Genomic DNA, 12626 nt, shown 5'->3' with positions numbered 1-12626 from the left:
GGTGTAAGACCTATAAGCATGACACGCGTTAGAAAGCAAAGGGGAGGGAAGGAGGGACAATAGACTCCGCTTATTCTCCCCTGACACATGCACGCACACTGCAAAAATAGTGAACTGAGCTCAGGACTGAAGGCGCATGCATGTGCGGTCCCTCTGCAGTGCCTCATACGTAGTAAATTCGGTTGCAGAGAGGTCAAATGCGCTGCGCCATGCCCGAATTTCTCAGACAGTCCCGCCATTGTGTCTCATACGACATCCACAGCTCTACAGCCCGTTGGAACGCCCATCCTGGAACGCAGAATGTTTGAGCGCACATTGCGAAAGCGTCGGTATGCTGAGGTACAAGGATGTTCACCCACACGACGTACCCCCTTTGCCGAAAGTAACCAAGCAACAGGTTTTCGCTTCTCAACCGTATAACGGACCCTGTACGGCACCCCTAGAGACCGAAAGGTGTTAGAATGTGAAGACAAGGGTTCACCTTACTATACTCAGATTCATAGCTTAATGGCTGCCATAAGTGCTTGGCTACGCGGTTAAGAAACAAACCACCGATGCCCGATTACTTTTTGCGAAGACGGTAGCTTCTTAACATAATATACACAAAAACTTGGCTATGAAGCTCTACATCACCATGCTGAGTAAAAACTACGAGACATTCGCACAAAAACATGCGACACATTGGACGTGAATAGTTGACGAGAGCAGTGTCCGATATTTCGAAAAAATATAAAAAGTTTTAAAAATCATATTTGATACTAATCACAAGGGAAAAGCAAACTGTTCTTTAGAAGCTGTACCATCTTGAACATTCCGAAGGCTGTTGCTTTCGTAAACTTCAAAGTAGAGGAAATAAAAGGAAAGCTCAGTCATCGATTGGATGCCCTACGCGTCACAGATAGCTGTCTAAAGCATGTCACGTCCGCTGTAAACAAGGTATGCCCGACTCATGGCATGGCCTCTCCCAAGGAGCTGGACTGCTTCAAACTGGAAGACAGGACCACCAGCGCTTAACCTCCGTGCCGTCATGAAGGTCAAATGGCTTCAAAGTGCATCAAGTGGATAAGACCCTTTTTTCCTCGGCATTTCCAGCTCTTGTACTACAGCGTGTGCGTATCGGACGATAAGTATCGCCCCGGTGTTTCTTGAGCCTCCCCGGAAAACACCCTCAAACTACGCACATCTGTGCTTTGTCAAGAGTTATCTAGACGTCCTAAACTCCTCGAAAGCGACTCAGTTTGCCCGACGTTTGCCTTAAAGAGGGACGAACAGTTACCAACACCTGCTAAAGTACAAAAGAAAAGCAGAGCTTTTAGGGAATAAATTATGAGAATAACTGCTATTTTTTACGGGCATGCGTTGAAAGAAGGTGGCAGAATATGCTGCAGATTACCGCTGGGACTGGAATGAATGGCCTCAGCTTACCACATGCGGTGTTCTAATCACCAGCTTTATTTCTGAACGCTATAAACGACCACTTCTTCCCGCTTTGTTGAAGTGTCTTCAATGCGTCTTCCACGGTGTTGCTAGCATGAAAGTCGTTTTGAAGCATTCAGTGATAGAGGTAATTACTTCAAGAGTGCCTGTTGCTGGGCAAGTCCGTCGTACTTCGTTAAGCAAGGGACTGCGCAATACAAACATTGACGAGAAGAACTTGTACTTGTGCTAAAGAAAGTAAATGTGTCATTTGTTATTATGTTTGAATTCCAAGTCGCCATGCATGCCGTTGCCACTCGTTGAAGACTACTGCTGCGCACTCTTGACACGATGCCATTCCCTAAGCCTGCAAAAAATAAGAAAAGAACGAACCTTTCAGTAACGGAATCATTGGCTGTTCAAGTTGCTGAGAACACAAAAGCCACTCATGTGCTGGCTACAAGTTTCGTTTTAAACGAAAAATTTAACATTAGACACTTTTGCGCGCTGTACAGGATTAAATGCTCAAAAAACACCTAATACATCCACCTTGTCGTATGTGGGGTTTTACGTCCAAGCCACACATGGGATGTGAGAGTGCAGCAGAGGGCTCCGGATTAATTTCGACCACCTGGTGTTCTTTAACTTGCACCGATAACGCCACAGCAAACAGGCGTCATCTGTACTCCACCTACACGAAAACGCGATCGCCGTAGCTGGGATTCTACCCCACGATCCTGGGCTCAGAAGCGTAAAGCCACCGCGGCGTGTCTTTATATACGCCTAAGCCAAATCTCCAAACTCGATCTCAATAGCATGCCATAGACAATGAGCCATCATGGCGGATATGTGACTGTTTCTTAAAAATGTTGTAGTGGCTCCGCATCGGCTGTCCTATTCTGTTCCTTACTTTAGCGTGGTTCTTTGAAACAAAAGGTTGCAAATTCTCAGAAATGTGGCCAGCTCTTATAGGCACTGCCATGGAGTAAGATATGTTGTCGGCCTAGTTCACGCTATTTTTTTTTTGTAGTAATTAGCTACGAATGTTTTGCGACGCCACAGGAAGGAAAAGAGGACGAAGGCTATTCGCAACTGATTTATTCGAAGGCGCGATCACAAATAAATACAAGAGGAAGCATGACGCTTGAGCCGAAAACATGGAAATAGAAAAATAATACAACATAATATTTTGTTTTCCTTTTTTTACGGCAATGCACTTAGAAAGGCGATTTCACTTGCATGCAACGTTACTGACGTTTCGGTGATAGTACGAGAGGTAAGGCAAAGTTTTTTCTTCAAAAAGAAGAAATGGCTTGGACTGTATCAGTGAAACGTCAGTAACGTTGTACGCAAGTGAAATTGCCTTTGTAAGTGTCACGCCTTATAAGAACCCCCAGTGTTGCATTATTTTATTTTTTTTGTCTGTACCGTCGGTGCACGCGCCATGCTCCCGCACTTCCTACACTTGTACTCCGCAGCGGTGGCCACCGAACAAAGTAGTTACGAGTTGCGCAAGGCACGTCTTTTTTTTTCGATAATCATCCAGTTCGCGTAAAACCTTCATGACTTACTAAAAAACGCGTAGAAGAGAACACTGACTCCTGGATCTCAAAATTAAAGTGACAGTTGTCACTATAGGCTCAGCACTCCCTGATGGAGTCGCCGAAAGGTGTCACGTGTACCGGTTGCCAGGAACAGTGTTAACCAGGTGTGCGTGGTCTATGTGGGGGTTGAAGTGCATTCTGTCATGTGGGTTCGGACGCTTGACAAACGCGACGACTACATCTGCGACGATTGCGCAACGACCGCACAGCTGCCGTTCACCCTACGCGACAGCGCACATGCCTCGTTGTGTTTGCGCAGCCTGCAAAGTGCGCAGCACAAAGAACGTTTTACGAAATATTCCGCTAGACCGAGCTGAGTTCAAGGAAGTTCGCTTGAAAATATTTCAAGCTGCAGCATGGAGTCTCGCCGCCGTTATGATTTTAGTGCAAAAGCACTATTCCGATGGGTAACCCCGAGCAAGGTCTTGCGATGTTTTTGGGTTTTGCCAAGTGAAATGAAGAAATAAGAATAAATCAAACAAATACCCACGACTGGGATTCGAACCCGAGGTGGTACGAACAGATAAGCTTCACTGGCCACTGCACGAGAGCACTAGGCTATCGCCGCAGTCAACCACCCCTCGTGTTAGACTGCATGCAACACACACTCGCGCTGTGCATCGCACATCGTTTTCCAATCAACTAATTCTACTATCAAAGTAATATTTGCGCTTTGCGCTATACGCTATGTGGCTGTAGTGACAGAGAGGTGTGCGCTGCATGCGTTGGCGTGCACAACGCTGTGGCAGAAACACGGCACTAGAGCAGTACGCGTTGGCGTTGACAACATTGCTGCAGAAACGCGTAGCCGCCGCGGTGACTCATATGGCTCTCGGCTGCTGACCCGAAAGACGCGGTTTCGATCCCGGCCGCGGCGGTTGAATTTCGATGGAGGCGAAATTCTAGAGGCCCGTGTGCTGTGCGATGTCAGTGCACGTTAAAGAACCCCAGGTGGTCGAAATTTCCGGAGCCCTTCACTACGGCGTCCTTCATAGCCTGAGTCGCTTGGGGAAGTTAAACCCCATAAGCCAAGCAGAAACGCAGCACTGAAGCATAGGCCGCCGGCGCACATTGGGTAAATTGGCATTGACGATGAAAAAGTTGAAGGTGTGCATAACGGGCTCCCTTGGTCAGCGGACACAGCAGTCGCGCTCTCAGATACAGTCTTCGCCAAAATTAACCAGGCTAGGCAGTTTGCTTCTCAGTCGTATTGAAGCTATTATGGCAGCCCACAAGCCCTAAATCACTGTATGGTAAGGAGAACTCCTGTTCTCACCTCCAAAGAACTTTTTGATCTTTAGGGAAGCCGTAAGGACTCTACTATTCTAATGAGAAGCAAACCATGCAGCCTGGTTACTTTTGGCAAAGGCTGTACGTGGTGGTGGTGTCCACATGCAAAAAACTGTGCTTTTGCAGAATATTTTGTGCTCAGCAATAATAAACCGGCAGCCATTTTTTTTTTCTTTTACGCCTTGCCACGATTGGTATTTTAGCGGTGTAGCCAGCCAAAGTGGTACATGACCAGCGCATTACCAGGAATTCGGGACAGCTCCCAACAAGTGCGGCTAAGCCTAGCAGCCTGTCACGTTCTGTTCTGCAGTCACTCGGTCATTTTCTTTCTTTCTGACGTCACGGATGATGTCAACGTGTTATTTTTTGATGTTCAAAGCAGTGCGCCACGTGGTGACACTTATGAGAACCAGAAGCGCTACCTAAATTTGAGCAACCCCTCATCATACGCGCGAGGTTGGCTGGCTGAGGGCAGATTATAGATGTACCGGCGTACTTGACTGGGTGAACGTGCGAGTAAATTGTGGGCTATGGGTGCGCATTTGTCTGTAATCGGCGCCAGGTGTGTTCTTATGCTTCAGTTAGGGTTTTGTGGCTGGCAGGATATTGTTTACGGGCAAGTCGGTGGGCTTGCCTAAGTTCATGGTATGCGGTCTGTATATCCTTCAGAAAGTTATATACTGCCGCCTCCGTCTTCCCCCTTTGCCCGGTACGCTAGCTCTCAGGCGCTGTTGTGGGCTGTACCGTTCCCTGAGAGGGAGGAATGAGCGGATGCCGAGCTTACCCAAGCTTCCTCCCATTGGCTTCCGCTGGCAAGACTCTCCTCCGGGCTTACCCGAGCTTGTAAGAAAAGAACTGTAGAGCAACCAAGACGTACACAAGAGAGGACCACACAGGACTAGCGCTAAAGTCCTATGTGGTCCTCTCTTGTGTACGTCTTGGTTGCGCTACAGTTCTTTTCTTACAACATGCACCAAATATCCCAACTAAAAAAGTTCTTCTTACCCGAGCTTACCGGAGTTATTCCTAGGCCTTCCGATGCCTTATTCCAAGGCTAGTGTATATATGCAAAGCATATGTACACTATCGACCGAGTGGCCACCTTTCGTGAGCTACGTAGAGGAACAGTATTTTAACGCTCTAGGCTTATGTTGCAACCCATATGGCTCGATAACATGTGGTCCACATTCTTCATGTCAACAAAAATACGGGTACGAACTTATTGAAAGCTGAAGCAAGAAGCTAATTTGTGTAAAACGTACTCAATTTACGCTACATGACACTATGCTGAGGTATCTGGTAGCGCATTCGCCAACAGCTTGCAAAACAACACTAAAACGTGGAGTAAAAAATAAACCTAGGGTAAAAAATGAGAGACTATAGGGGTCGTATTTGGTGTACTATAGTATAGAACAAAACGTGTTAATTTCTGTGTTAAAAATTTCTCGTGGTTTAGCGACAGTTAAACCTAGTAAAGCGCGATAGCTGCACATGTTAAGCTGGGTAAATCTCTTTATTCAGCATACTTGATACTGTTGTTGTAACTTCACAACTCTACGAGCTGCTACGGCGGGGTGTTCGTCGTCTTCCATCGCGCGGCATATGGCCTGGGGACGCTACGCGCTCCTCCTTATATTCACAAGTTATGACGTCATCAGTCACGTGGGTCACGTCATGCCACGCATGGGATGACGTCACATATCACACGACCATCCTCTTTTTACCGTGACCTTGGGTACCATGGGGTAGCACACCATAGTAACACCGCAAGCTCTTCATGGTTTCACCTCTGGCTCGCTTCAAGGTCAAAACTGAAAGCACGGCGACCTTGGCTTTACATGGCCTAGTGAAGCTATCGCTTCAAAGGTTGGGGAACCTACTACATGCGGATACCTGCATGTACACCCGGCCAATTCTTTAACAGTATCACTCGACTGTCAAACGAATTGCAGAACGGCGATTTGTCGCAAAGCGGAGCAGAAGAACAGGCCGATGACGGCTTGAATTTTCCGCGCATATGCGTATTCTCGCCCGTTCCGCCGCCTCGCTTCATTACAGACCGATGTAAGGTCGTTTAATCGACACACATGTGATACTGTCAAAGAATGGTCCGGGTGTACCATGACTATCGTGTGTTGAATACAGTCGATGCCGAAAATGCTGCGGCTGATCCTGCCTTTGCAAGTATTTCAAAGGAATTCACTGAACGAACTATTAACAATGACAGCGGTACCAAGTTAATACCCTCCCACCGCTCCCCCTTTGTTGCGAAAGAAGTGGGTAAAGGACCCCTGCAGAGCCGGGAAAGATATCGTTACTTAGTTATTGTTTTCTTTTCTCGGAATGGGAGTCACGTTCAGAACACATTATTCGCATCGTATGTCTACTTTTCAGTTCATGCGGCAAGCATTCTCATACCGATTTTGTCCGATGCAGCAAAAACGGCACTTATGCTATACGTAAGAGAATGGTTCACCTGAGAGCTTGGATCTTGATGAATCCGCCAGCATCGGAGGGGGTGTAATCTCCCTGAACGTCCATGCTGTCAAAGAGAGAACAAGCTGACAAAGTGCCAACACGGACCTTTAAAGGCATAATCTGAGGCTACACTTCTGAAAGCTGTACGAGTAAAAAACCGGGACTATTACGAGGCGAACAGTAAACCCAAGAAGTTTTCTCAAGAAAGAATGAGGGATTAAGCCAGGGTACTGTTCCTTTTTTTGAAGCACACCTTCATTACTGCACTCATATTTTCTAAGCTCGATGGAAAAGTGGCCCTCACCAGAATTAGCTACTGCTGGTGTCATGGGTTTGCTGCGAACATTTATGCATTTCAGTGTTGCTGAAATTAGCCTCCTGGGTTAAAGCTTCAATTTGTCTGGATACACAAGACCATAAATATCTACACTGAATAGCCCGCTATGGAATAAAAACCGTTAAATTTTTTACAGGGCTGTCGATTAATGCAGCAACGAGACCACATAACTAAATGACTCGGATACCTTAATAACTGTCGTCAACATGAAACGCGCTACAATTTGACCCACACATGACTTCAGAGAGTGGCCACGGTTGAGGATGCGCCCAAAACATTCTCAACAAAGCCGCTCCAGTTAAAACACCAAAGGTGATGTCATCGAATATTTAATATGTTAGGGCTTTGTAAAGAACCCAAAATAAATGTCCTCTGCCCGCGTGATGCCCTGGAACAGTGGGACATGGTTCTTCCAGCTCACCTAACCAGTTCCTGGTTGTAAAGAGAGTTGGGAGCCCAGCGGCCCCTAATGTAGACCTGGCCCCTGTAGAGATCCAGGCGGACCCTGCCGGTCACGCAGCTCTGCGACATTTCGATGCATTTCCTCGTGAACTCCGCTTCTGGGCTGTACCACAGACCTGCATTCATGTGGCATGATGCCCGAATAATGATGAACGTAAGAAAAAATGCAGTTCATTAGCACCATGAAGCCATTTGACGCGATAAAACTCTAGGATCCCCTCTGCACCCAACTCTCACTCCAGCACAAAACATGCTTCCAGTGTTGCTCTGCCTGTGCGTAATTGGCATTCCGGCATTCTGCTTACTCCGTTAAAAGTTGGAAAAGAGCGTGTGATGTCCCAAGAAGCTCAAATGCAGCCAGAAATAGCACGCATAGTCTCTAGTTTTGCTCCATTTAAGCGTATCTCTGAGCGTTTTCGGGTCGCAATCCAAGCCTTGGATACTATACATAGGAGGCAGTACTGGACTCTTAAATGCACGGTTTGGTGTTATACCACGCTCGTGCGAGCCTCTCTTGTTTGTGTTTCTTTCGTTCACCGCTCTTGCGGCGGCTTACACTCGGCTGGAAGAACCGGCATAGGCATGACTCCTCGGCATCTTGGTAGTCTGTTTTCTCGCATATCCTAGGTTATTAATAACAGAGACTCCTTTTTTAATGTGTTTAAATTCGCCCATCGTTTTAAGCGTAATTTTCACAACTCAGATTCTGCGCGCGATACTACCGGCACCACATGGCCCTTTCTCTTTTATCTTTTCAAAAAGAAATCGAAGGCCGCCGCCACATCGAGCACTGAGCTATGCTTGTATAATACAAAAGAGTAGAGGCTTAAGTTCCCCCGCGCTCTCCCCAAAGCCCCAAAAGATCAGTTGCTCTAAGGGTTGTGAAACGTCTATATAGACCGAAAGTTTATATCCGGTAAATTGTTAGCATTGAAACTATGTATAAGACAACCAAGCACATGTATGGCGTCAAACCCTAAGCGACTGAATTAGTCACAGTAAAGTGCACTACGAGACAGCGAAATAAAAGAAAAAAATTCACACACTGCCTTGTGTTGAGAGTTCCGCTGATACACAGTGGGAAACAGCGTCGCGCAGGGAGGCATAACGCACTATGCCATTTTAAAAGTAAGTGCTCTTACCTGCCCCGAGTGTGACCGAAGCAGGAAGCAAGATGCAAGGAACACTTGGACATCCCAGTACCGTTCAGGAGACGAACTCTAATAATGCAGCACGTCACGAGTTAGCTTTTTCGATGGTTACGTTCATTTGAAGCGCGAAGTGCAAGGACTAATTCGTAAGCAGCATTCAGTGCGCGCTTTAGTTGTGGCGGCTATGTAAAAAAAAAAAAATCCTTCGGGGCAGATAGTGCAAAAGAATGAGCAAAGTGAGGTTTGTAAAAATTACCGGCCGACCATCGAAGATGCTACGAATTTCAGCGCTAGCCGGTCGCTTAACCCTGACACCTTATGTTACAGACCAACGAGGCGATTAAGAGCGTAGTTATAAACAACACAGGTACAGGCAGCATCATTGAGGGTCGGTCTGTCGCTTACCGAACGGGTTACAGCTAAAATGAAGCTCAAATGCCTGAGTGCTTTGATCGTAAGGCTTCGGGCGCGTACAACTAGCCACCGCTATCTCGCTGCAATTCCGGCGCATAACGGCAGCTGCCGTTGAAATTATTTCTTACAAAACCTTGATGTATGAATCCACATGCCCAGAAATTCTGAACAAGCGCATTTCTCAGCTGGAAATTGTTTATGACAGCAATTTTTTTACACATCGTAACATTACGCTATTACAATCAATATATCCGCTAATCTCCCCTCGGCAGGCTTGCATTTTATTGCCATTATCATTCTTGCCTTCGTCAAAAATGTACCCAATTGGTTTTTTATGGCAGTCTTAAAGGTGCACTGAAGAGGATTCTGAACTTGTCTTTGTTGCCGCGGGAACTCGATCTACACGTTCCTAGCATTCTTAGAAACTGCAACTTATTGCCCTGTATGGCCGATATTCCTAATTAAATCGAATTAACGTCCGGCTCCCGCCCTTTTTTTTAATTCTGCCTCGTACGATGGGCGGAGTCGACCAACGCGTGAAGTTCTTTTCAGCCAGCTCCGTGGAGGCTTTGCTTTCGCTTTATTTTGTTTTTTAGGTTTCCATGAATAAATAGTTTCATTCGCAGATAATATAGCCGCAAAATAAGCCCGCAGAAATAAAAATACGCGCGGACTATTTGCTACTACGGACTACTACGTATTACTCCGCCGATGGCAGAGCGGCAAGCCGCCACGGGACTGGGTGAAAGGCACTCCACGCGTTGGTCGACTCCGCCCACCGTACGAGGCAGAATTAAAAAAAAAAGGGCGGGAGCCGGCCGTTAATTCGATTTAATTTGGGAAATCGGCCACACAGGGCAATAAGTCGCAGTTTCTAAGAATGCTAGGAACGTGTAGATCGAGTTCCCGCGGCAAAAAGACAAGTTCAGATTCCTCTTCAGTGCACCTTTAACTACTGGATGCAAGCGATGGACAAACTTTAAAAGAAAGATTTTGCTACATATCGGAAGAACGAACCATTACATTCAATATTTCTATAATAGTGCTTTACAATATTCCACATTTGCCTCAAAAATAAAATTGCTTTCTAAGAAACTTGGACTTGGTTCGAAGTCAGGGGCAATATACAAAAGAGGATTTCTCACCTGCGTAAACCTGGCGGGAAAACTCCAAGGACAGTCCCTGCTTGATCCTCCTAACTTCCTGCAAGAATGGAAGGCGAGAAACTTTCCTTAATAAGCTTAATTTAATGACTGTATGTAAAACCAAACACATATCGAGCGAAGGTGCGTCTGCACCATAGACGCAAGTTTTCAAACAAAGATGCTCTCAGTCGTCACTGTTGAAAGTAGGGCAAAAGACCACGCGGCCGTCCATTGTATCTGTACTTGTCAAAGTGTCCTTAGCCGCGCGAAGAAACAAAGAAAGGTTTGGTTTGGTTTATGGGGTTTAACGTCCCAAAGCGACTAAGGCTATGAGAGACGCCGTAGTGGAGGGCTCCGGAAATTTCGACCACCTGGGCTTCTTTAACGTGCACTGACATCGCACAGTACACGGGCCTCTAGAATTTCTCCTCCAAAGAAATTCAACCGCCGCGGCCGGGATCGAACCCGCGTCTTTTGGGTCAGCAGCCGAGCACCATAACCACTGAGCCACCGCGGCGGCTAAACAAAGAAAGAACCGTACGAAAATAAAATGTGTTGGGTATCGATGGAATATATCCAAATGACATCTCTGAAAACCTCCTGGTTTGTCAGAAGACAGCACAGCATTTTAACGGTATTCCGGCTTTGCTTAAGTGTGCCCCTTCCATTTTAATGTAATGACACAGAATTTTAACATTATAATTGTTACAGATGAAATGCGTTTATTCTACTTGCGCTGCACAAGTAATGTGAAAACCAGAAATTCGCACACGGATCTGTAGCGACGCGCTGTTTTCATTTGCTATATATCGTGTGCGGCGTAAGCAGCTAATGACATCTAGTTCCTATAAAGCGCGCTTTAGAGGCCATCACTGTGCTAAGTTAAGGTTAGCACCGGCCACAAATGTATTTTCATTGGAACACCGGAATGCCAATTCGCAGATGTTGGCATTTCGCTTTAAGTCAAAATGATCTCCTTACGGCCTCACTGTCAGACGCGCAGCCTCAGGTTCAGCAGCAGAACGCATTCGCGGCTGCCGTTTTGAAGACTCGTGAACGCAGTGTAAAGCCGGATTGGCAACAGAGAACCGGTAGTTGTAAAAAGAAGGCCCCACGCATACCTTATCCATGGCGAAGACCTCGAGGTCCAGGTGAGCCGCGCGCAGGACGGTTCCAGCAGGCGTCTCGTACACACCTGCGACGTGGGTCCAGAAAAAAAGAAGACAGCACATATCACGACCGCTCATAAGACACAGCTAGCCCTTACAAAAATTTTAGTGACATTCTTTAGAAAGTCTGTACAAAAATGTTAACAACCTAGCGAAAACGAACTGAGCATTTTGTCGTTAAGCCTCTTAGTACCAACCTATCAACCGTCTTCCGACAAATGGCCACCGGTATTCAAAAGACTCAAGTACATAGGAAGTTTTTATACTTTCTATCATCGGCTTATCGACAGTTTTTATGCAATTCCTAGAAATGACCTAGTGAAAGAATTAACGAGTGCCATGACTCGGCAACTTCTGCAGGAACTTCAAATACATCGCAGAGCACTGGAGCGTTACTTGAACATTATGCCCGTTCACATCCCCTGATAATAATTATACAATGATAATAATTATATTATAATATTATTATTATAATTATAATAATAATTATACAAACCTGATAATAATTATACAATGGAGAAAAGTGAACAACGAACCAACTTCTTTTTAAATTGTGGTGCAGGTGTTTATAAATATGCAAGCAGTCCTGATTGCTCAGAAAAATGCTCAGCAATGAATGCATCACGTTTAGCACCAATGCATACAACTGCTAAGGCACACTGGGTTAATGGTAATAATTTGTAACCTAAGGGTTCTTCTTCTGCTGAAGTTGCATTAAAGAACATGCAGTACAATGCCCTGAAGATGAAGGGGCAACGCGAATTGTCAGGAACCACTATTTTTTCAGTACCGACCGCTGGTGCAAAGAGGCATTGTTACTCCGACCACTGCCCTGAACAACCGCCACTGAGCATGGGAACCTCTCGCGACTTGGACAAAATCTGGAGATGAGAAAAAAAAAAAACAAGGCTGATCTCCACGATACAAATGCGGACAAAAGGAAGCAGTGAGTGTGAAGCGGCAGTGACCACTGTCGCCTCGTATCGAAACTCGAATTATGACAGATGACAATCAGGCCGTGACTACGCCATCATTTTAAATCGAGATGTAACACTCGCCGAAGGCTCTTCTTTGAACACTTTGGCTCACTTAATTAGAGGTGGTAATCCACGTACTTCGCCGATTTTCGTTATCCAGGCTTGTATTCGAAACGAGATTTT

The 12626-nt window shown here is 46.0% G+C and overlaps 1 protein-coding gene across 1 annotated transcript in view; it reads right to left on the bottom strand.

The window, feature by feature from the left end:
• Positions 1–1436: 1436 nt before the first annotated feature.
• Ass (argininosuccinate synthase) overlaps positions 1437–12626 on the bottom strand; it is a 38103-nt gene continuing 26913 nt past the window's right edge. Inside the window, exons 10-14 of the mRNA XM_089582047.1 lie at positions 11419–11492; positions 10298–10355; positions 7547–7703; positions 6787–6852; positions 1437–1783 (exon numbers count right to left, since the gene is read on the bottom strand). Of these exons, the coding sequence (XP_089438173.1) occupies positions 1744–1783; positions 6787–6852; positions 7547–7703; positions 10298–10355; positions 11419–11492 (395 nt within the window). The 3' untranslated portion in view covers positions 1437–1743. The remainder of the gene's footprint in view (positions 1784–6786; positions 6853–7546; positions 7704–10297; positions 10356–11418; positions 11493–12626) is intronic.

Source organism: Amblyomma mixtum, chromosome 3 (genome assembly GCF_055824585.1).
Source record: "Amblyomma mixtum isolate Tamu chromosome 3, ASM5582458v1, whole genome shotgun sequence".
In the NCBI taxonomy this organism is placed as follows: Eukaryota; Metazoa; Arthropoda; class Arachnida; order Ixodida; family Ixodidae; genus Amblyomma; species Amblyomma mixtum.
The sequence above is the reverse complement of the archived record's forward strand: the minus strand, read 5'-3'. Positions and strand labels throughout refer to the sequence as shown.